At 38.8% G+C, this 24,096-nt stretch overlaps 4 protein-coding genes and 1 long non-coding RNA gene across 22 annotated transcripts; 2 read left to right on the top strand and 3 right to left on the bottom strand.

The window, feature by feature from the left end:
* The first annotated feature begins 91 nt into the window (after window positions 1-91).
* Window positions 92-6,371, top strand: LOC126622213 (pentatricopeptide repeat-containing protein At1g79540). 4 transcript variants are annotated; one of them, XM_050290891.1, is made up of 4 exons: window positions 92-2,973; window positions 3,450-3,517; window positions 4,936-5,459; window positions 5,630-6,371. In XM_050290891.1, exon 1 carries the CDS (start codon window positions 508-510, stop codon window positions 2,863-2,865), a length of 2,358 nt encoding a protein of 785 aa, XP_050146848.1. In that variant the 5' UTR covers window positions 92-507; the 3' UTR covers window positions 2,866-2,973; window positions 3,450-3,517; window positions 4,936-5,459; window positions 5,630-6,371. The 4 variants fall into 4 exon arrangements, with proteins under 4 accessions (XP_050146848.1, XP_050146847.1, XP_050146846.1 ...); XM_050290890.1 differs by having other exon boundaries at window positions 4,348-5,459; XM_050290889.1 differs by having other exon boundaries at window positions 4,268-5,459.
* Window positions 6,372-6,684: 313 nt separating this feature from the next.
* On the top strand, window positions 6,685-11,136 carry LOC126622212 (pentatricopeptide repeat-containing protein At2g26790, mitochondrial-like). 4 transcript variants are annotated; one of them, XM_050290886.1, is made up of 5 exons: window positions 6,685-8,913; window positions 8,953-9,724; window positions 9,822-9,978; window positions 10,142-10,281; window positions 10,902-11,136. In XM_050290886.1, exons 1-2 carry the CDS (start codon window positions 7,173-7,175, stop codon window positions 9,597-9,599), a joined length of 2,388 nt encoding a protein of 795 aa, XP_050146843.1. In that variant the 5' UTR covers window positions 6,685-7,172; the 3' UTR covers window positions 9,600-9,724; window positions 9,822-9,978; window positions 10,142-10,281; window positions 10,902-11,136. The 4 variants fall into 4 exon arrangements, with proteins under 4 accessions (XP_050146843.1, XP_050146840.1, XP_050146841.1 ...); XM_050290883.1 differs by having other exon boundaries at window positions 6,686-9,724; XM_050290884.1 differs by having other exon boundaries at window positions 6,686-9,724; window positions 10,100-10,281.
* On the bottom strand, window positions 11,090-14,628 carry LOC126622225 (uncharacterized). Of its 11 annotated transcripts, XR_007623371.1 has the most exons (10): window positions 14,480-14,628; window positions 14,016-14,351; window positions 13,459-13,532; window positions 13,112-13,249; window positions 12,861-13,003; window positions 12,636-12,694; window positions 12,124-12,187; window positions 11,603-11,662; window positions 11,394-11,497; window positions 11,090-11,293 (listed from the first exon to the last, which is right to left on the bottom strand). It is a non-coding gene; the product is annotated as an uncharacterized LOC126622225 (long non-coding RNA). The 11 variants fall into 11 exon arrangements; XR_007623368.1 differs by having other exon boundaries at window positions 11,603-12,187; XR_007623369.1 differs by lacking the exon at window positions 11,603-11,662.
* Window positions 14,629-15,152: 524 nt separating this feature from the next.
* On the bottom strand, window positions 15,153-19,201 carry LOC126622218 (isocitrate dehydrogenase [NADP]-like). Its single transcript, XM_050290896.1, has 16 exons — window positions 19,048-19,201; window positions 18,809-18,952; window positions 18,218-18,261; window positions 18,032-18,141; window positions 17,656-17,693; window positions 17,487-17,564; window positions 17,339-17,392; window positions 17,162-17,263; window positions 16,965-17,056; window positions 16,757-16,860; window positions 16,405-16,473; window positions 16,211-16,326; window positions 16,008-16,042; window positions 15,779-15,921; window positions 15,546-15,668; window positions 15,153-15,457 (listed from the first exon to the last, which is right to left on the bottom strand). The coding sequence occupies exons 1-16, from the start codon at window positions 19,136-19,138 to the stop codon at window positions 15,364-15,366; spliced, it is 1,437 nt and encodes a 478-aa protein (XP_050146853.1). The 5' UTR covers window positions 19,139-19,201; the 3' UTR covers window positions 15,153-15,363.
* Window positions 19,202-20,029: 828 nt separating this feature from the next.
* LOC126622214 (serine/threonine-protein kinase RHS3) lies at window positions 20,030-23,758 on the bottom strand. 2 transcript variants are annotated; one of them, XM_050290892.1, is made up of 4 exons: window positions 23,321-23,758; window positions 22,596-22,734; window positions 21,705-22,495; window positions 20,030-21,259 (listed from the first exon to the last, which is right to left on the bottom strand). In XM_050290892.1, the coding sequence occupies exons 2-4, from the start codon at window positions 22,632-22,634 to the stop codon at window positions 20,389-20,391; spliced, it is 1,701 nt and encodes a 566-aa protein (XP_050146849.1). In that variant the 5' UTR covers window positions 22,635-22,734; window positions 23,321-23,758; the 3' UTR covers window positions 20,030-20,388. The 2 variants fall into 2 exon arrangements, with proteins under 2 accessions (XP_050146849.1, XP_050146850.1); XM_050290893.1 differs by having other exon boundaries at window positions 22,596-22,677.
* Between the last annotated feature and the right edge of the window lie 338 nt (window positions 23,759-24,096).

Here is a 24,096-nt window from a genome sequence, read left to right as displayed (position 1 = left end):
CAAATAAAACCCTAAATATTCATCTTCTTCTTTTTTTTTTATTTTTTTATTTATTTATTTTTTTTTTCTGGAAGTAAAACCCTAAATCCTTGTTTTTTTTATTTTTTATAATTCTTCTGAATTTTCCCTTTGGTCTAAATGATTAAATCCTTAAAACCCTAACAAATCTCCTGATACAGCAAAATACTCCCAATTGGTGCAGTAGATTTCAAAAACCCACATCTTCTAAGCCTCTCATCCCACTCAGCCTCCACATTTTTCAAAGCCTCCAACCCCGTCTCCTCCATTTCGAAAAGCTCCATGCATAAGCTGCAATTGGCTCCCTTGCAGAATCAAAATGTTGAACTGAAACTCCTCCCTGATTGGTTTTCAAAGTTCAAATTTTCTCATCGATCCGAAACGGATTGAGGGTTTTACAGCGAATAATCCCGACTAGATTGCAAAGCGCAAAACCCAGAAACGAAAAGCTTGAGAATTTACTTGCAGAGATTAAAACACAATGAGAGAATGAATCTCTTACCTCCTATACTTCGACCCATCTGCTACTTCACTCTCAAGCCCCCGTGGCGGCGCCATTTTAGCACCTGCTCGGAGGCCTCCGTCACTGCTAATGAGCTCTTCACAATCCTTGAAACAGCCAACGGTATTGAGGACGCCCTGGAACCCTTGGCCCCCAAGCTCTCCAGTGATGTAGTGAGATCTGTGATTCGAGAACGGGTGAACCCACAACTGGCTTTTCGTTTCTTCATCTGGGCAACCAATAGAATGAAGCTTTGCAGCCGAATGTCTCAGAATTCGGTGATTGACATGCTTGTCAGGGACGATGCCTTTGAACTCTATTGGAGAACGCTGGAGCAGATACGAGAATACGGGTTTCCGATTGGTTCTGATGCCTTTGCTGTGCTGATCAATGGCTATGACAAACTGGACAGGGTCGAAAAGGCTGTGGAGACGTTCGCCCGGATGAAAGATTTCGATTGTAAGCCTAATGTCTCTACTTACAATTCGATACTGCATGTTTTGGTGCGAAAAGAAGTGTTTTTGTTAGCTTTAGCTGTATATAACCAGATGTTGAAGTCGAATAATAGGCCTACTAGAAATACATATGCAATTTTGATTGATGGGTTTTGCAAGACAATGCAAACCCAGGACGCGCTCCGAATGTTTGACGAAATGACCCAGAGAGGCATGGCACCCAATACCGTAACTTATACTATTGTTGTTTCTGGCTTGTGCCAGGCAAAGAGGACCGATGAGGCTCATAGGTTGGTTAATATGATGAAGGGAAGTGGGTGCTCTCCAGATTTGATTACTTACCATGCTTTACTTGATGGTTATTGTAAGACAGGTAGAATTGGTGATGCTTATGCACTCCTCAGGTCATTTGAGAGGGATGGTTATGTTCTTGGACTCAATGGATATACTTGTTTGATTCAAGGTTTATTTAAAGCTAGGAGATTTGATGAAGCACATGGGTGGTATAGAAAAATGATCAAGGAGGGCATTGAGCTTGATAACGTCTTGTGTACCATAATAATTCAGGGATTATCAGATGCTGGCAGAGTTAATGATGCTTTGAGTTTCTTGAGTGAGATGAGCGAGAAAGGTTTGGTTCCAGATGCCTACTGTTATAATGCTGTCATTAAGGGGTTCTGTGATTTGGGTCTTTTGGACGAAGCTCGGTCTCTCCATCTTGAGGTCTCAAAGCAAGATTGCTTCCCTAATGCCTGCACATACACCATTCTCATTTGTGGTATGTGCAAGAACGGGCTGGTAGGGGAGGCGCAACAAATATTCAATGAGATGGAGAAACTTGGATGTGTTCCTACTGTTGCAACCTTCAATGCTCTTATTGATGGACTTTGTAAGGCTTCTCTGCTTGACGAAGCACACTTACTATTCTACAAGATGGAGATAGGACGAAACCCTTCATTATTTCTTCGTCTTTCTCAAGGAGTTGATCGGGTTACCGATAGTACCAGTCTTCAAACAAAAGTTGAGCAATTGTGTGAGTCAGGATTGATTCTTCAGGCCTACAAACTTCTAATGAAGCTAGCTAATAGTGGGGTTACGCCTGACATCATCACTTACAACATTCTAATCAATGGGTTTTGCAAGGATGGTAACATAAATGGTGCTTTTAAGCTCTTCAAGGATATGCAACTGAAAGGGCTCTCCCCAGATTCTGTTACATATGGAACGCTTATAGATGGACTTCAAAGGGTTGACAGAGAAGAGGATGCCTTCGTGGTCTTTGACCAAATGGTGAAGAATGGGTGCATGCCTAGCTCTGCAGTTTACAAAGCACTGATGACTTGGTCTTGCAGAAAACAGAAGGTTTCTTTGGCTTTTAGTCTTTGGTTGAAGTATCTGAGAAACCTTCCTAGCAGAGAAGAGGAAGAAATTAAAGAAATAGAGGAGAACTTTAAGGAAGGAAAAATTGAGAAGGCAATCAGAGGCTTGCTTGAAATGGATATAAAGTTCAAAGAGTTTAATTTAGCACCATGCACCATTTTGCTTATTGGTATGTGTCAGGTGAGAAGAGTACATGAAGCTTTGAGAATATTTTCTGTTCTTGATGAGTACAAAGTCACTGTCACTCCACCAAGTTGTGTGCACTTGATCAGTGGTCTCTGCAAAGAAGGGAATTTGGACCTGGCAATAGGTGTTTTCATTTATACTCTGGAGAAGGGTTTTATGTTAATGCCAGAAATATGCAACACGCTGCTCAAATGTCTTCTTCGTTCCCAAGACAAAAAGGATCATGCCCTTGACCTCGTTAGCAGGATGAGATCTTTAGGATATGATCTCGATTCTTATCTTCAGCAAACTACAAAATTTCTTCTACAATGTCACGGGAACTAAAAAGAAATGGAAACTGTCTCTCGGATAATTTTTGCTGATGTCTAGCACTGAGGAGCTACTTTGGTCCTGAGCCTGCAATTGCTTGTGGGTTTGATTTTTACTGACAAGGTAACATCTCTTTTCTCCTTTTCACTCAATTTTAATTTGTCTGTCCGGTCTTTGTTTTACATGTTGTGGTGTTGTTTCTTTGTTATGATAATGATTAGCATTGGTTTTGCAAGCTGGCAATGTAGTATTTGTTCTATATGTATAAGAACTTCTAGCGTTGACAGTTTTCTACTTATCATGAAATTCTAGCGTTTATGTTTCTAGATTCTGCTAGAAGAGCTGAATTTTTAACTACATTGGACTTCTTATCCTTGTTTTTGTATTTGTTACTGGGTATATGTGAATTATTGTTGCTTATAAGGAAAACATTGGAACTGTGCCTTTTAATTTTTGGTTTCAATTAGCTTGTGGATTTGTTTCATTGTAGTTCTTATCTTCGAAGAAAAGGATAAACTACAAAATACAAATACAAAAACAAATAAGTAACCAGTAATTATCATGTTGTTGATATTTCTTCCTTTCCCTTATGTCTGCAGATGTACCACATGTATCTTTTCAAGCTTCTGGAGTTGTTCAATTGTAGCTCCCGTCTGTGGAGAAAAGGGTAAACTACAAATATAAAAACAAATAAACAAGCAGCATTTTTCGTGTTATTGATATATTCCTTTCGCTTATGTCTACAGATGTAACACCTTATGTATCGTTTCAAGTGCTATATTGAATTTATTGATCATTATTTGATGTGGCAAATAGATAATTACTTGAGAGACCGGCACATTTGTTTAATGCGTATACTTTTAAATACTTAAGCTTTCACCAAGCGCCCTATTCATGAATAAAGGCTTTTTTTTTTTCTCTCTCTTCATGCTGTTTTAGTCTATTTAATTAACCTAAGCATACTTGTATGTATGTGTGTAGTTATGTGTTTGCAGATATGTCTGTGTTATGGGAGGACTGTGTGTTCCACTTGTTTAACCTGAGTTGTCACAATCCTGTGGACTTGGTGTGAAAGGTAGCAGGCTGAGAAGGCCTGAGCAGCCTCTCCATAAATGGGGGTAAGGCTAGCCGACATTCACCTCTCCCTGACCCTGCGTAAAGCGGGAGCCTTGTGCACTGGGTACGACCTTTAGTATATGTTGCTCTGTTTTATTTTTATTCTTTTTGCAACATGGTGAGCATGATATCGTGTTGATCCCATCTATATGTTTACATAGGCATAATTGTTCTGCTTAACAAGGAAGTCAACAGAAATTTGATCGTTTTGGTTTTCCCTTCTTTCTGTCTGCTTAGACATAGTTTCTCTTTGGCATTTTTCAAGTTACTTCCCTGATATGATTGGTGATTTTTGTTTCAGCAGTCCGAAAAAGCCAAGGAAACATTTCACCTGATCATTCTATGATTTCTCAGGCACTTGTGTTATTTTTTGTTTTCCAGATAAACCAAGGAGCAAGTTTATTTGCTGATAGTCATGCCATCAACAAGAGTATTGCCGGGTTTTCAGTTTCTCATTTTTAGACTAGAATTATGCATGGTAACTTGACTTGTTCTCAGTGGTTCTCTACGATTGACTTGCCAAGTGACTTGATATATCTGGGTATGTAGTATGGAGTTTATTTAGTTCAAGTATGACTTTTCTGGAACCTATGAATTTCAATTACATCCCTCTTGTTCTGGGCTTATGGAAGCATAATTTTTTGGCAAACCATTGCTTTCTACATTGCATTGATTGTCAACTTATGGATATGCACTGCTTCTGGTATGGAATTTCTCATTTTTCAGTTATGTTCTCGGGTTGGACAGAATGCATTGCCTTGCTACACTAATTGTCCTAAGTGGTGCAGCAGCAGTATGTTTAGTGTGTTAAAGAGACTTGTTAAAGCATCTTTGAGTTTCTGTAACCATTGTAGGTGCAATTTAATTGTAATTAAATGGACGTATTGATGTGTAATTAAATATTCTTTTCTCATTTATTTCCATGGACAGTTTTCTACTAATTTTCTTTATATCTATTGCTTATCTCAGGTTTGCTCCTCGCTGGCATGCTTCTCTTTCGAATCTCTCTTTTCGCACCCAAGTTTCTACTTGGGGTTCTTTTATTGCCTAGGTTGGAAGGTTGATTATAAGCTGCAACTTCCCAGAGTTCAAATCGAGTTTTCCTTTGTCATGCCGTGAAAAGCATCTTTTCTCCTTAAAAGTATTTTGCCCACTACCAATTTTGACAGGATCACACAAGAGCAGCCCCTTGCTATATTGGATAAATGAATGGTGAAGAACAACAAAGCAGCAGTCACTAAGTCTTATTTCAACGGCAGCGTCATGCTAAGGAAGATGTCTTCACCCAGGAGAGTTTCCGGACAAGGATTGATTTTTTGCCACAGGGAAAATGTTGGCAAACGACAGCTATTCCAGCAATTCTAGCAAGTTATCATGGATGTGCAGGACACCAAGAAACTTGGCAGGAAGTCTGTTAGCAGTGAACTTTTGTAGTTAGGAGGGTGTTAGTTTTGCCAGAAGAAGCCCAGCTGCGAACCAAGCTACAAGGGCGAGTAAGTTTTGCACTTTTTTTCGACATGCTTTGTGTGGTCAAGACTCAAGAATCATTTGTTTCGGTATCTTGGTAGAAGGTTCTGTTATTATCGTCAGATTAGAGGTTGAACAGTGGATTAATGATTTGTTGAAGGTTAATCTCAACTTTGATCTTCTATTTCTGTTGTAGGTTCCATGTTTTGTTGACAATCCTTGTAAGATTCGGTTTCATAATTCGTGAAGGCTGAAGCTCATCAAGTAAAGAAAACAGAGGAATACTGAAGCATGCTCAGGACACTTGCTTGCTGAATCGGCATGTATGTGATAAATGTATACCTAGGACAAGCCATCTTTATGAACTACTGAGAAAATGCATCGTCAGGGCAAGATTACAGTTTTCTCAATTGAATTGTAGGTAGGTCGAAGAGAGCAACTTACATGTCACATGTCAGACGGCTTTTCCCTATCTCTCCTCGTTACGTGCCACCACGTGGAGAAATTTAGCAACTTTGCACTACTTTTTGTATGCACATTGGATTACTGAATTGAATCTCATGACCCAAAACAAGCTGAGGGAATGAGTCCTGAAAGCTGACGCACCTTTTGCACTACTTTTTGTCTGTGCACTTTGCTACTCAACTGTTGAGGGTGCGGTTACCTTACATGGAGACATTTTGTGGTCCGGAACCCAGTGTTGTTTCCTACTGATGAAGAGACAAACAACACCCCATAGCCCGCCCCCTCTCACATATCCCTGTGCCGGGTTCTGCACACAAAACTCTCCACATGAGAGCTTAACGAGTGCTTAATTTGAGTTCAGCAGGTGATAATAAAATTTTTAATTGTGGCGTTTTTTGTCGATCTTTTATCTAGTACATCATTACTGTGGCATCTTGTATTAATCATAAAATTACATATAAGTTTTTTTGACATTATATGTTTAACACGAGACGCGGTAATAATTATATATCCAGGTCATAGGAATTGCTCTCAGAAACAAGGTTCCACAAAACCAAATTTGTAAAAATCCGAATTGGAAAAAGCAGGTTAACGGGCCCCTTTGAACCGACCCGGATTATGGGGGCGGGGTTTAACCGGAAGCGGAACTGGAAGTTGGTAACTTGGTCCGTTGGCGTAGGGTTTTAGGTTTTAGCATAACAACCTTTAGGACTGGTTTGGTATTGATGTGCTTTGAAAAAAAACTGTTTTTGCTGTGTTGTGAGAATAAGTGAAATAAAGCAGTAGAGTGTTTAGTAAACTTTTTTTGTAAAAGTGCTTTTGAAAAAAAGTGTAATAAACTTTTATGTAAAACAGATGTGAAAAAAAACCGATTTTTCAAAGCTGGGTTTTGCAGCTTCCTGGTTTTAGCTTTTTTTCACCTAAAACTGTGAAAAAAAGTTGAAGCTGAATGTTTGCTAAACATAAAAAAGCTGTCAGCTTTTTTTGATACCAGCTTGTTTTTTTTCAGAATCTTCTCAGTACCAAACCAGGTTTAATCTGCTCACTTGAAAATTAGAAATCGTCCAAACCTCCGAGTCAGTGACTCAGTCTCCATTTTTTATTGGTGAATCGGTGACTCAGCCTCCATGAGCAAAAACAAAACTTGGAGAAGCTTCAACGGTGAATCCCAAGTAAGTTCTCTCTCTCTCTCTCTCTCTCTCTTCCCCTTTTGGTTCTTCTGCAATTGGAAATCCATGAAGGCGTCGTTGCTGCAATGAGTCTGAAAATCCTCCATGTATATGTGGCTTTCGTCCATTAGACTGGGTTTTCCCAGAAAATGCATTCACCCCACCCAAAACAATCACAACCGTTTGATCTTCGCCCATGGCGGCAGTGGCGGCGGTGCTTTCAAGTGGGCATCTTCCCAGGCGGCACTTGCCCTCTGGAACTCCAGTTCCTCCCACTCTGATGAATCATCTGATGATAATTCTGTCACTGTTTGTACCACAAACGTCGCCACCAATGGCGCCAATAGAACCCATTTCTTCTCCGAATTAGATACTTCTGGGGTTGTTAGCAAGCTCAACTGTCTAAGAAACGAACCCAATTTGGCGATTTCGTTCTTTCACCGGGTGAAGGGAGATGGCTTTCGACACAATGTCTACACGTATTCCGCGCTTATTAGAATTTTGTGCTGTTGGGGTCTGGATAGGAAGTTGGATTCTCTCTTTGTGAACCTTATTAATTGCTGTGAAGACCTTGAATTCGAGATTTCGTATTTGATGGAAGCGATTGAGGAGGGAATTGAGGTTTCCCCATCGATGATCCGAGCCTATGATGCATTGCTCAAGTCTTTTGTCAGTTTGAACATGTTCGATGAGGCTATTGATGTTTTATTCCAGACAAAAAGGCGTGGGTTTGTGCCCCATATCTTTACGAGTAATTTTCTAATGAACCGCTTGGTTGAGCATAGTAAAGTGGATATGGCTGTGGCTATATACAAGCAGTTGAAGCGGATTGGTATGAACCCTAATGATTACACTTACGCAATTGTCATCAAGGGACTCTGCAAGAAAGGTAGCTTGGAAGAGGCTGTGGAAGTGTTTCAGGAGATGCAGGAAGCCGGGGTAACCCTTAGCGCCTTTGCTTACACAGCGTATATTGAAGGGCTTTGCACCAATCACAGGCCGGATTTAGGGTACCAAGTGCTCCAAGCATGCCATGGGGAAAATGTTCTTATCGATGTGTATGCTTATAACGCTGTCATTCGTGGGTTCTGCAACGAGATGAAGTTTGATGAAGCTGAAAGCATCCTTCTTGACATGGAAAAGCGAGGGCTGGTCCCTGATTCATATACCTACAGTGTGATGATCTGTGGCTACTGCAAGAGTTCCAAGTTGTTGAAAGCTTTGGCTCTTCATAATGACATGGAGTCAAAGGGTATAAAAACAAATTGTGTGATTGTTAGTTTGATTCTTCAATGCATGTGTAACATGGGCATGCCTTCTGAAGCGGTGGATCAGTTTAGAGAATATAAGAGCTTGGGAATCTATCTTGATGAGGTTTCCTACAATATCGCGGTAGATGCCTTTTGCAAGCTGGGGAAAATGGAACAAGCCTTAGAATTGCTTGAAGAGATGAAGTGTAAGCATATGGTTTTAGATATTATGCATTACACGACATTGATCAAAGGCTACTTTCTCCAAGGGCATGTTGTCGAGGCTGTAAGTTTTTTGAAGGAAATGAAGGAAAAGGGTCTGAAGCCAGACATCACTACGTACAATGTACTTGACCTTTTGGATTATATGGGGGCACATGGTTTTAAACCAGACTCTGTTACACACAACATGATAATTGAAAATTTATGTGTAGGAGGAAAAGTCAAGGAAGCTGAAGCGTTTCTATACAGTTTGGAATATAAGAATGCGGATACCTATTCTGCCATGGTCAACGGGTACTGTGAAGCCAACCGTACAAAAGAGGCCTATGAACTTCTTATTAGATTAGCAAAGCAAGGAACTTTAGTTAAACAAGGCGCTTGCTTTAAAGTACTCAGTAAACTTTGTATAGAAGGTGATAATGACAGAGCTATTTTGTTGCTTGAGGCAATGTTGGCGTTAAATGTGGATCCTAAAAGAATTATGTACAACAAAGTCATAGCTTCTCTCTGCCAGGCTGGAGAGGTGAAAAAGGCCCGTTGGGTTTTTAATTCTTTGGTTGAGAGAGGGTTAACTCCTGATGTCATTACCTACACAATGATGATGAATAGCTACTGCAAGGTGAATTGTTTGCAAGAAGCCCATGATCTCTTCCATGATATGAAAATGAGAGGGATTCAACCTGATGTCATCACTTACACAGTTTTGCTCGAAGGTTTTCCCAAACAAAATGTAAGAAGGGTTAATTCCTCTCGAGATGCAAGTGGAGATAAGGATGAAACTTTTGATGCATGTACTGTTTGGACTGAGATGAAGGAAATGGAAATAAGACCCGATGTAATTAGTTATACTGTTTTGATAGACAGGCAGTGTAAAACAGACAACTTTCAGGATGCTATTGCACTTTTTGATGAAATGATGAACAGAGGACTAGAGCCTGATACAGTGACATACACAGCTCTTCTGGCTGGCTGTTGTAGGAGGGGAGATGTGGATAGGGCTGTAACACTCGCTAATGAGATGTCCTCTAAGGGAATGCTGCCAAATGCCCGTATACTCTGAATTCTACAACGTGGAATCCTAAAAGCCACGAAAGTGCAGTATTGGAAGTAGGAACTTTTGTTGATTATCTGTGCCTGGATAGACCCATGATCTGTGAATCAATGAAGCCCCAACGACATAGCATGGTAAGTTTTCTATTAAATAATGTGGATAATTTGTATTGATATGCATAATGCACAGATTTTTGTTGTTCTATTTTGATGGATGGCAATTATTCTGCAGCTGGAGTGGTGTCCTGGAAAAACGATATGGCTTGCCCAAAATGACTTGGCTGTCACGGCAACAAGGATATGTATACATTTAGCCCTCCGCAGATCCCACAGCGGCAACCAAGAAGAAAACTTTGTTTGTAGGCGACCTGGAAGTCGATTATGCCTAGGTAACACTATAGCCTTGCATATGATTAATTTACAGCATATAAGATACTTGTACTTTAACTGTCATATTTGTTTCTATTATTCGTGTCACCCTTCCAACTTTTGATATTGCATACTGAACAGCTTTGTTGTTTCATTATGATGGGTGATATGCGGTGCTCGAAGTGACTTAAGTCGTGGAAATAGGGATATGCATACATCTAGGCATCCCAGGCCCCATTGGTAGGAGCCCTGTGCACTCGAAGTCAGCTAGAGGAGAAGAAAGCTTTGTTGGTCAGTCAGCTGGAGGTCAACCTTGTGTATAGGTATAATACATATTTGCGTATGATCAAACTACATCGTTTGAGAGTTGCAAAGTAGCGTAAAGCGGGAGTCTTGTGCACTGGGTACGACCTTTATACATAAATATTGCATATTTGTTTCTATAATGTCTTCGGTAACAACACAAGAGAATCTTTCCTGTCATTATATATGCTAGCTTGTCTTCTGCCTTCATCTTATCCATCAAAAGAACTTGATTGCATGACTACAATTCTGCTTTCCCCTTTTTCATTTTAAATATTTAGAAGGGGAACGCGAGAGTTGAACACTAGTCATGAGTGTGGTGGTAAGTGCTCTACCGCCAGAACCATTTTAACAAAGTTCAGTAAACCTCTTTATGGGCTTGAAGTTATTTCCGTCCTGTTCTCTCAGCATATACTCACTATATAATGAATCATAGATATTTTCTGTGATCCTTATCGGGATTTGCCTTTTGTTTTATGTCCATTGCAATGCCTAACTCACTGTTTCTGGTCTCTTTATCTATTTTTTAAAACGTCAAGAAAGAATAATCCCCCACTTAGTGGGAGAAGGCTTTGTTATTGTTGTTGTCAAGAAAGAATAATCGAAAAAAATCTGAGCTTTGAGGTATACTTGTTTGCAGGTCAGTTTCTGCATAAACTATACGCAAGTCATGGGATACATTAAGTGCCGAAACAGTGGAGAGAGTGGCTACTGTGACTGAAAAATCATGACCTGAAAGAAGTTGAGGAATCCTGACATGGTTTTTTCGATGAAAAGAAGTTGAGGAATCTTTATTTGCCTTTTGTTTTATATACCACGAGTGAGTAGGGGTGCAAATTTTAGCTTCCAATTAACGAAAAGATTCTGAGACCAAACATGACACTTTATAGTACAGAAACAATACACACAATTGAAACTAGATGAAAAACAACTTTTGAGTCCCACATCGGGTAATTACAAGCAGTGAAGCCCGCGCGATGCTGCGGGATTCAAAACTGTCTGGTTGCACTGCTGTGATGTGTCCCACAACATCTTGCAATTTGGCAATCCAATATCATAAGATTATAGGATGAAAAAATGTTGGCAAACAAAAATGGCATATAGATGTATGTTTATAAATGTGTTTAATTACCTATGAGAATTTCAACTTTATCTACATGGGATAACAATTCACTGTAATCCACTAAATAAAAGCGATGCTCAGGAATGTGTGGAGGTCCTTCTGTTATTTGTTTGCTAGAAAGCCAAGCGTTGTTAGTAGATGATGTTAAATATTTTGTAGATGCAATGAAAAGAATTCATCTCAAGGTAATTACAAATTCTCACTCTCCCAAATCTTACTTTGTCAAATGCTTAGAGAATTACGCATTCAATAAACCCATAAAAAATAAAAACTCTAACCTACAAAAATAAATAAAACAATATACAATCAAATTACAGGAATATAGACAAAGTACCAGTTACATCTCTAATCTTTTATATGGGGTCTTTTCCACATAACAGCGTCAACCAAAGATCGGAGCATACAAATAAACGATATTAAACTTTTCAACCAACAAAACCAAATATTCAATCAATTCAACCTACATATTAAATATTGTTCTCAACCCCAGTTGAAGAAAGGATAATACAAAGAACTGACTAAGTGAATATTATAGTCAATGTCCTGCAAATTTGCACATTAATATAGATGTGATTTAACTGATCAAATGTGATTTAATTTTGTATTTCAATCTGAACAAAGGCCACCCTTCAGACATAGTTCAACATAAATCAACGCGGAAAATATTAAGAATTAAATTAATCAAATACAAAAATAGTTGTAGGTCATGGGATATCACTTTGGGATTTTCGTGGTTTACCTTTTCTTTAAAAATAAGTCAGTGCTTGATCATCTAGTCCTCCAACCTTCTGTTTCTCAATCTTCTGCAAGATGATTCAAATCAGAACCGTTAAGTTTCAGAAGAAACAAAATTAGAGGAAAAAGTGGTGCTTCCTACTTCAAACAATGAAAATGCGAATATTTGATCCCAATTATCCTTGAGTGACCTAAAAGAAGGCTAGGCGTTAGGACTGCTTACTCGAGCTCAACTGAAGCTCAACGGGGTCAGAGACGGAAATAGAACCCAAGGAGGAGAAAGAACGGTCAAAGCCAAATTCATACAACTAATTACCATTCAATCATATTAGGGGAAAATAATTAAACTATACAATAACAGCAATTAAATCTTAGGAATGACAAAATTTTCTGTAGTTCAAAAAACCCATATGGAAACGTGTAAACAGTTCTCAAGGGAAATTACAAAATCATATTGAAAACCCCTATCGAAGCACATTAATAATCTAACTAATGAATGTGATTCAAGAAACAAACCTTGTTCAAGTGCAATCTACATATTTTACAGCAATAATCTAACCATTTGGCAAGTGGCCCTGAAGTAATGAATCAGTATTACTATTAGGCTTTCATGCTTTAAAATAAAAATTAAAAATTAAAAAAAAAACAGTAGACTTGAAGAAACAGAACAAAATTACTGTATAATGCTTAGAAGAAATCATTCAATTGTAAAATGTGTAGGACTTCTGAATTGGGATTCACCTAATAAACAATGCCAAAACCCCCTTGGCCGAGTTTGTTAATGGGTGAGAAGTTATCCGTGGCTGCTATTATGGTGCTCAGACCGAAATATTGCAACTCGGGGTGTCTCCTCGCTTCCTCAAGTTCATCTATCTCCGCATAGTCTGTGCTATCACATGAACCAATTGTAGACATTCATTAAGATGAAATTGCATTGCTTTTATTTAGATCAAACCGTTAAACAATTCAGAGGGGATGACTACTTCTCATACCTTTTGTTTTACTCTTTTTCTTATGCCGCTAGCAGGCAAACACAATGATTAATACCCATGCCAGCAGTACCGAAACTATTGGAATAGCCATAGCACCCCTCCGTCTCAAAAAACCTTTTGATTTGCTGGTATGCTTAGCTACACATTCAAGTCGGACAAAGGATTAGGAAACCATGAAAAACAGAAAATCCCAAAAAAAAATCAATAAGTAACCTACTTAATATATTAATGTAGGCAGATGTGAATTTGAATGGCTTAAAACTCAATAGGTAACCTACTTAACAAACCAATTTGAATGGCTTAAAACCCAAAAATTGTGAAATTTTATACAAAAGTTTCGATCAGACCTTATTTCAAAAACATTCCTCTGTTCTTCTTGAGGCTGCGGAACAACTCCTCCACCAAAACTGATTTACAGCATCTGTTTCAAGCCTAATCATTATGAGTCAATTTGGAGATTTGCTAAAAGATCTCAAAAATTAAATGAATAATTCAAATAACAAAAAAAACATATCTAAAGAACCCATAACTTTAAAAGAAAAATTGTCCAAAACCCTGAAAATTTAAATGAAGAATTCTAAAATGTCTGTGCATGTTGATTTTCCAAGGGTGGGAGAGGAAATTGTACATCAGACTAACAATTCTTCATATGTTTGAAGAAAAATCTACGTGCATGCGACATCTACAAAGGTTTCTAAGCTTACCCAGGGGCCCAAATACAACACAATTAATAAAACTTCAAAAACTCCCACACAAATTCATTCATCAAACCCCTAAAAAAATTTAAAAAAACCACAAACGAAAAGCAAAAAAACGCAGAAAAAATTTATCAACACAACGACTAAAGACACCCAAAAAAACCAAATTGAAAAATCATGGGGGCAAGTATCAACCAAGAACTCACCCAAATAGTATCCAATGAGGAGAATGAATCACCGGGAGATAAGGAGAGCGGCAAGCCAAGGACGTACAGCGAGTCAAACGTGTGGAGGCGGCGTTCATGTCATGGTCGAGCAGCTCGAATCGGCAAGGAAGTTGTCGTAAGGTTGATGGTGAAGAAATAACGGAGGAAGCACGGAGGAAAATTGTGATTTTGAATGGATTATTGTGATGCATGTGGCATTTAAAACCTTAAGAAAAGATTAGGGGTTCTTAATTTCTTACCCAAATCCACAAACTTGAATCAAATCTTTGCAACCCAGCTTGAAATCCCTTTGAAATGACCTACACGAACACAGATCTTACATGCAGAACATTTTAGATGAAGTTGTGAGAAGGGTTGATGGAAATTGAGGAAACAACCAAATTCCAATCAAAGTTAGACATGCATTCAGAAATTCACACCCATAAAAACGTTTCAAAGCTTACCGATGATGTTGGGGTGGAACCGTGAAAGTGAAGGGGAAAGAAGAGGCGGTCGGATTCGTGTTGTGGTTTATGGATTGGCAGTAGAAGAAGAATTATGCGGTGGGGGAGGAAACAGCCAAATGGTGAGGGAAAAATAACAAAGAAGTCTCCGGAATTTCCACGCGTCGCGAAACTGTTAAGCATTTGACAGCAAAGCAATAGGGGCAAGGTTGTAATAATAGACAAATAAGCGAGGGCAAAATCAGAAATCCACTGTACTATGAATAGTGATTCAGGCGTTTTTCTCTTTTAGTATATATATAATTTACAAGGAAGCACACTAAATTTAGGTATTGCCGAGCCTAGTAGCGTAGGCTTATAACTAAGCAGGCATTAAAGCGATTGATGAATAATGGAGCTTAGGTTAAGTGAATCATGGTGATTGAAATCTATTCACTACTATACGGTGTTGTGAGGTCACTTTAAGCACGTCTCAAGTTACTTGGTTTAGGAGGACACTCCACCCACAATGAGTGGGTCGCAAACAAACAATCACACATTTAGAAGCAACTGGAATTCCCATGGGCTTTCGCAGACGAAAAATACCTAGCCTCGGCGTGCTGCTTGGCCGAACTCCTCACCCTACAGCCCCTTTTTTAGAGAGAAGAGGTAAAAATCGGAGGAAGGAGCAATCTTCTTCAATCAACTGTGACATGATCATTGTAACTGCAAACCGTACAAATTCTCAAGGAAAATTGATTTCCCAATACAACTATAAAATTTATCAAGAGTCCCACCCACATCGGAGAAAAACTTATTTGCGCAAGTGTTGATTTGTAAAGAGAGATTTCAAAGCTTTACCAACGAGTATGCTCCACCTATTTATTTTGAAGCTAATGCCGAGATTACAACTTTGCTCTGCTAGACAATCTAACTCTCAACTCATCAGCCACGGCGTCTATAAATTCTTCGGTATTCAGATACTGAGACCTAGTGACCCTGCACAAAACATGAAACTTTTTATCATACAGGAGCAGAAAACGCAGTTGAAAGTAACCAACAAAATACGACTCTTGACAGCACTTACTTAGGCCCATGGATGAGGAGTGCAAGATCCTTGGTCATCTTCCCAGATTCGACAGTTCCTACGCAAGATGCTTCAAGTTTCTCTGTAAAATCCAAGAGTCTGGCATTGCCATCTAACTTTGCCCTGATACGATAACACAGGTTTATTCAAACTCTTTATCTCATATTTCAAACAATTTCTGAACAGACACAAAATCCAAATACTTTCAACCACCGGACCATGCTGGCTAATACCTGTGTGCAAGACCTCGTGACCATGCAAAGATCGAAGCTATGCTGTTTGTGCTTGTTTCGCCTCCCTTCTGGTGGACCCGGTAATGGCGGGTTACTGTACCATGGGCTGCTTCAGCTTCAATGGTCTTTCCATCTGGGCACACCTGGAACCAAATCCAAGTTTTCATACATCCAAAGTCATAAACGTACCCCCACAAGCAGAACGGAAATACAAGACAGAAACGAATACCAGTATAGATGTCATCAGCCCCAGAGATCCAAAACCTGTATCGAAGTTTATTGAAAGGTAACAAAACATTAGCAAACACATTTGCCGGAACCATCAACGAAATAGTACATTTCCATTTGCTTCCAACAAAAGCAGCACCAAACGTTAAAATGGACAAATAGTTGAATACTAACTCACAGGCTTTAACAAAAGTAAATACAGACCTTGGGCCAAGAAGTCACTTTGCACATCCCCATCATAGTTTTTGCATGCCCAAACATAACCTCCCTCACTTTTGAGAGCATAGGCAACCATATCGTCAATAAGACGGTGTTCATACCTTCAAATCAGAGTATTAATTAGTTGAAAATCACCGAAGCTACGCAAACTAATCTGTGTGCTTGACAAGGTATCTCACCAAATCCCTGCAGCCTCATATCTTGATCTCCAATGAGCTTCATAAACTTCCTGGAAGATGTCCTTGAATCTTCATCAAATTCAAGAGTAAGAAAATGGCAATAAATATCCAATAGTGAAACGTTACATCTAGACATACCAACCGATAATGTAACATGGGTAATTATGAGCACAGAGCGTCCCATACCTTTCTCTGTCTCTCACTCTTTTGCATGAGCACGCACAGATACACTCACGCTCTAAGGTTTATGAGGGAATTTAATGGTTTAATTTTTTCCCCAATAACGAATACTTAGAAAAGAAAAGAAAAGATTAAACGGACAAAGATGAAAGGCAAAAGAATAACAGCAAACCTTCCATCATATTTCTTCAGAATAGTATTTTTAGTGCTAAGATAAAGTGGCCACTTTTTCTGGTAGGCAGTGTTCATGGAAGCCTCAGCAAAAGCTCGGATGGACTGCTCTCACATTTAAACATAATAAAAATAGCTGTTAGCAGCTCATTTACATTGGTAACAATGTTACCAGAATTTTTAATATTTTGCTCAAACGAAATTTGAACCTCATCTGTGTTATACATGGACAAAGCTATGCCTCCTGCGCCAGTAAATTTGTAAACCTCCCACTCTGTCTTCTCATTGGACCCATCAGGTACTGCAAAGCAATAGATAAGGTAAAAATGTACCTTTATGATGTGTGTGTGCAGATAAGCAATTTACACAAGCGCACTAGATTTCAACTTCTCTACAAGCAATTTACCAAAAACCATTTTAAGTTTTCCAGGTCCTTCTATGATTGCATCAGTTGCTCGGTACTGATCACCAAAAGCATGTCTCCCGATACATATTGGCATTGTCCAACCTGAAATGAACACTAACTTATAGCTCTTTTGATGTTGATACGAGGACAAATTTAGATGACATAATAATAGCCAACCTGGAACAAGACGGGGAACATTTCTGCAGATAATAGGTTCTCTAAAAACAGTACCTGCAGAACACGGAAATGCATTGGCTGCTTACAATCGATCAAACACAGAATATACAATGGTAAATACTAAATATCGAGGGATTATTCAACTGACCATTTAAAATGTTCCGTATTGTCCCGTTTGGACTCCTCCACATCTGTTTCAAGTTGAACTCCTTCACACGAGTTTCATCTATTATATCCAAATAAATGATTCAGACCATCGCAATAGTACATTAGCCAAATTATGTCCATCAAAAAAGCCAAGTAGTCCATCAATATACCAGGAGTTATGGTTGCACACTTTATTGCAACATTGTACCTACAATGACAAGAACAGAAACGGTAAATTACAAAAAGAAAGTAAAGAAGCATCAATATGTGATAAAGTTGTCTTCATGAAAAAGAAATTGGTATAACAAATATGATAATGGTACCAATAGAATACGGCAAATAATGCCTAGTACGAACCATTTGAATCGTCATTCCGTTCAAATTATGACAAAAACTAGATTGTGTGAGCCCATTTAAACATGTCAAACTCGTTCCAGTAATATTTAAAAATAGTAATAAAGATAAAATGAAGATAAAAGTAGTAATGTTCTTCAAGGGTACTCCAGTATAGCAAAAGAGCAGTAAAGGAAGAATAATTGGACATACTTAAGAGTAGCTTCTGCACTTTCAATTGTGACTCTATCACTGGTGGCATCACGATTAAGGATCCCGAGATCAAAGTACTTGATATCCAACTCCAGAAAGGGAAAGATAAGCTGTGGAACTCGAAAAACAAGTTACAGATTCATCAAGAACATGAAATCAACGGGAACGCCATGATAACAAAATTACCTTGTCTTTAATCCATTTCCAGAACACCCGAGTCATTTCATCTCCTGCATCACGGAAATTAGACATCATAACTAAACACAGCTAACAAGATGCTGAATAAATCTTTCTCGTACAGCTCCGAGCCTCCGGAAAATACTTATACGTCTCAATTCAGATGTAGCATTGCATCTATGTCCTATGATTTTAATAAGGTAGTTTGCACGCAATTCGGCTTAAATCAACAAAATAGAACATTGATCATTTAAGTCTATTTGAAAAAATCTCAGCTCAGAAACATCATAGTAATGGTGGGTAAGGCAAGAAAGCCCTCAAAAATTGATCAAATCCTGTAATTCTATGATGATCATCTACTTTTATGGAACATAATTACTGGGTTGTCCTTAAAACATGGATTGAAGGGCATGCTCTGATCAATGGGATCAATCCAAAAACACAACTTTACTTTGATAATTGTATTATGCCAATCAAATCCATATTTTCCAGATTAATTCAAGCATTCAAAAAAGCAGAGAAACATGCCGTTTTTGAGCAGCTTAAACAAGAGTTCACAGCAAAACAATGGCGGAAAGTAGAAATCAGAGAATCTCATACCGTCCATTTCGACGATTGGGTTGGTCACCTTGATCTTATCGAAGGCCTCCATTTCTCCCCCGACACCAAAAGAGGTGAAAGTTTCGTGCTTTTTGCCTCGCAAGCTTTGGTCTTTGGCGAGAGAGAAATCAGAAGCAGTCAAAACTGAAAAGTGTGTAAATTTGTTGTTAGTTATGGAAATTGAAAGGTCGGTGGACGAATTGGGAATTGAGAAATGAGAGTTGAGTGATGACAAAAACGTTGTATTTCTCGATCAGATTGAAAGTGCAAGTCCGCGCCGTGTTGATAATTGCTCGGTTGGATTGTATTTACGAGGAGAAACTCTGCCATCTTTCTTCCCTGTTTGACTCAAACTAATTTCCCATTTATTACACGTGCATTCCTTTTCGAATATTTGGATTTCTTGTCCAACTATTTTTATCATTTCATCAAAATCCACCCAAATTCATGGTTTGCATTGTTTTTGTATAACGTAATGTGAATATTTGAACCCGAGACGTTTCTTAATATTTAGAAGAGAAATAGCTAGTTGATATTTGTTTACATTTGAGTTGTGCCACAAGCAATCATACATAGTTGATCTCTTCAACATTTATTTTTGTATCCACGATGATCGAACGTTTGTTTTAGTTTTTTTTTTTTTTTTTGAAACTTTAACAAAAAACTCTTGGTACTGTTCATTTTAACAAAAAATCATATTTTTACATTAAAAAGTCAAATTTTTTTCATTAGTTTTTTTTTTTTTTTTTTTTTTGGTACCTTATCAATGTAAAGTGTTTTTAGGATGAGACCCCAATTTCTTAGGTTGTATTGGAGTTGTACATGTTTTTTTCATTCATGTGATATAGGAGAGGAAAAATCGAGTTTGAAACCTCATGTGAAGGGACGAATGCTAGAAATTTCGCCAATTAGTTTTTTTATTGAACTTCAACTTCATGGTTAGCGTTTTAGTTATAAGAGTTTGGTATTTATTAATCACACTTGAAGGCTTGAACAGGACCAAACAGCCGCCTTATAGTTTTCATCCCAACCCCTTTTCTCAAACATTCCTTGTATTCAGTCTTTTGAATATTCACTTTGGTTTTCGGCATATGCCCTTTTTTTGCAGTCCCAAAGGCCTGCTTGAGTAGGCATCTTTACCAAGTGCAAGAAGGAGATGCCTAAACAAGTCAAGGGTTAGAGACACAATATCCAGGAGGAGTTGTGTAATCAAACACGAAATTCAGAATCAATGGAACAAATATTAGTCCTACTGAATCATTTGAGAGTATGTTACACCAGACCAAATACAAATCATACAATGTAGTCCATATCGACAAATCCTTAACACACAAATCTACGTATATACACACATGAAAGAATGACATGCAAAACTTCGGATGCAATTTCCATCCCTATATATGAGTTTTTATTTCCCCTTGCCTAGAAAGAAATCAATAATATTCTGTCAACAAAAGTTTTCCCTGTGAAACCCTCAACATGTAATGCTATTAGTATTTATCTCATTGGGTTGCAACGTTTTGCTCTTTGTACAGTGTAGTTTTCCTCCCGAGAATGTAACATATCATCCGAAAGGAGTGCTAGAAGTACTCAAACTCTACATAAGATGAATCATTGCTACCGTTCTTCTTATCAACTCCCACGTCTGTCATCTTTTTGTCTGCAGAGTTCACCTCCTTGCTGGCATATTGTGAAAAGTCTACCGGTTCAGGAATGTGGGGAGGCATGGCACATCTCACCAGAGCCCAGTTCACTCCCTCGAAAAATGGGTGTTGCTTTATTTCTGTGGCACCCCTTTTGTATGCAATTCGCTTATGTGGTTCTTTCACCAAGAGTCCTCGTATGAGATTACGCGCCACAACGCTCACTTGTGGTGTTTCTGGGAATTTCAAAGACTGGCCTACAACGTTGAAGAGTGTGGCACGATTTCCATGACCCTTGAAGGGGGTTGTCCCATGTAAGAGCTCGTATAAGAAGATACCAAATGTCCACCAGTCCACTGCACTACCATGGCCCTCTCCACGAATAATCTCTGGGGCTAGATATTCATGTGTTCCAACAAATGACATGGAACGCACATTTGTAGGCTCTGCCATCAGTTCAGGGAGGGAACCATTAGCAGAAAGGCCAAAATCTGATTTGGATTTCCTGTTTTTCTTGGTAGGTAAAATGCGTGGAAAGAAATGGGATGGCTGCATACAACCCTGCACAGCAAGGTCATCGTCTACAATGCCCCCACCACCACCACCGGCAGCACCACCATTGCTTACATGGGCAGATGAAGACTTGACTAGCGTAGGATTGACAGAACAACGGAGTGAGAGATCAAAGTCTGAGAGCATGATATGACCCTCGTCTCTTACTAGAACATTTTCTGGTTTTAAATCCCTGTACACAATTCCTAGCATGTGCAGATACTCAAGTGCTAACAAAATCTGTGATGCATAAAACCTGCCAAAAGATACAAAGTAAGAACAGCAATCTAAACGTCTAAACTTTCATCAAGCTTTAATAAAAGAATTCTATCAGTCAGCATATAACATATGCAGCTCTGCAGCTGGCAAGAACCATTCTTCCCGTGCCACTGTCCATAAACACGGCAAGGATAGAGACCTATAATCTACATTATGTATCCAACTATCAACGAAGTAACTCTTGCATCTATAAACGTAATTTCATGACATCTACATCCCTTACAATGCAAGAAAGGTACTTTAACTGTGCAACTTCAAGCAGTGAATTGAAGCGTCAAACTAGTATTTCCAAGACAAACCTCATTGATTATGCTTGTAAGGAAATTTAATAGTACGGATCATAGATCAAATATATTAAAAATTAATCGCAATCAACAATTAACTAAAAATTATGCAATCAGAAGAACTGGAAAGGTACTAACCGTGAAGCTTCCTCTGTAAAATGCTTGTTTGGTTGCTTCTGCCGAAGAGAATGTAGATTACCTCCACTACAGTACTCCATGACCAAGCAATAGAACTTATCAGTTTCAAAGTAAGAATAGAGAGTGGGCAAGAATGGGTGGTCAAGAAGTCCAAGTATCTCTCTTTCTGTCTGTGCTCGCAACAGCTTGTTTCTACTAGCAAGAGACGCCTTGTCCATGACTTTCATGGCAAAAAATGTGTTTGTTCCTCTGAGTTCAACAAGATACACACTGCCAATATCTCCATATCCTAGGCGCTTGAGAAGCCGAAAATGGCTAAGATTAAGTGGGGAACCTTTAGAGACCATGTTAATGGCATCCCACCGCACGTCGCCACCAGTATGAGGCCTGAGGGGTGCACTGGAGGAGCTCTCTAAGCTGTCAGAGCGGGAGCTAGTGCCGCTCATTTGGGTAAGTTTGGTGACAGAATTGTTACTTTTCATACCTCCTGTAGCCATTCCTGTTGAATTGGTTAGAAGTTCAGAATTTGCAGGTGCCATTGGGCTTGGAGATGGACGATTGTTGGTGATTGTCTCAGCTGTAGCCTTAGTACTGAGTTCTGTTCCTTTGGAAACTTGATCCACTTGCTGAGGTCCACCTGATGGATTATTGGTTGACCTGGCATTAGATTTACCTGTTCTATCTACGTTTTTTGGGTCGTAAACCTTATCATTCGATGAATTGGCACCACTCTTGACCTGAGATTTGATCTTGGTTCCGTATTTTGTTTCTTCTGACGAGCTATAACTCATCTGCATTAGAGCAAGAAAATATTCCAAGACATAAAAATTGCTAGATTAACACCTTTACAGAACAAAAATGCATAACCAAGAATTGATATGGAGCGCTTACCTCAGAAGAGTCAGAAAAATTGGCTGGATTTGAAGACATGAAATTGGGGTAACAATGACACAACACCCCTCAAAGGTAATTCCTGATCATATCATCACAAAAATCCATTACTTCTAGCACAAGATAATGTCGATTTAACCTGTACTCACACAAGAAGATAATCGGAGGTCTTTAGCACGCAAAAGTATACTATACTCATCAAAACATCCTCTACCAGCCAATTACAAAACCCTTTAAACTAATATCATCAGGAGAAGAAAGGAGCCCAAACTCCTCATTTTTTATCATGTTTTATATACATATATTTGTAACAATCACCATTAAAAAATAACATTCCTCTGCTACAAGCAACAATATAACATACTTATTTATAGTCAAATAACATACCCTTTGTATGCATATACAAATAAAAACAGTATGCGGCTGGCACGTATGAGACAGAGACACAAAAACCAAAGTCAACGTACAGAAAATAATACTGCATGAAATAAATCAAATTAGAACTAGTCAAATCTACACAGATAAACTAAGCAAAGAAATCAAATGCAAACGCAAAAACAAAAAAGAAACCCGTCTGCAAGAAAAGAAACCCAGCAAAATAAAAGATTGCAGAGAATGCTGGACCAACCAGAAATACAATGTAAACCCAGCTAAAATAAAAGAAACCCATCTGAAATAAAAGAAACCCAGCTGAAACAAAAGATTGCAGGGAATGCAGAACCCACCAGAAATTCAATGCGGCAATGAAAACCAACAAAGCTGCAATCTTTTCCCCTTTGAAGCAGTGATTGTTTGTTTCCCAAGCAATTGTCAAAGGAAGACGAAATCTTTCTTGAAAAGTGGGGAGAAAACGAAAGAAGGAATCATGGGTTGGAAAGGGAATGGGAATTGGTGGGAATTGAGAAGGGGAATGCGCTGGTTCTTGACTCTTGAGTGGACCACCACACAAGCCCGGAATCAGGAGGAGGAGGAGGTGTGAGGAGAAATGGGAGAGAAATTTGTGGAACAGAACCAAACTAGAATTAGGAAACCCCAATTTTCCATTTTCCATTATATAAATGTGAGAGAAATCAAAGATTTTGGGAATTTTGGGATTGTGTTTTAGTTAACTTCAGCAAAGAGAGGGAGGGAGGGAAACGGTCATGGCTATGGGGATGGATGGTTCGCCGTTTAATCCTCTGTGAAATAGTGGTCGGACTGCCTTCTGTGAGCTGGCCTCTCATACTCCAGTGGCTGGTGGACACGTCGGATACAAAATTTTCCAAGTTAATTGTGATCATCGACCAATTTTTAGTTGTGACGTGTTTTAATAGCAGTGGTGTGAAATTTTATTTTTTAAGTTATTAACTTTTTAGCATACATATCCTACCATTTGCATAATGATACGTAATGTATCATCCTGTGTATCGGTCACACTAAAAAATCTCTCGTGATCATGAGCTCTTTGTTAGATATGGGGAGCCAAAATACCTTGCATGTTTACTAATTTGCAATCGGTAAA

Source organism: Malus sylvestris, chromosome 5, assembly GCF_916048215.2.
Source record: "Malus sylvestris chromosome 5, drMalSylv7.2, whole genome shotgun sequence".
Taxonomy (NCBI): domain Eukaryota; kingdom Viridiplantae; phylum Streptophyta; class Magnoliopsida; order Rosales; family Rosaceae; genus Malus; species Malus sylvestris.
This window is presented reverse-complemented; position numbering and strand designations above follow the sequence as displayed.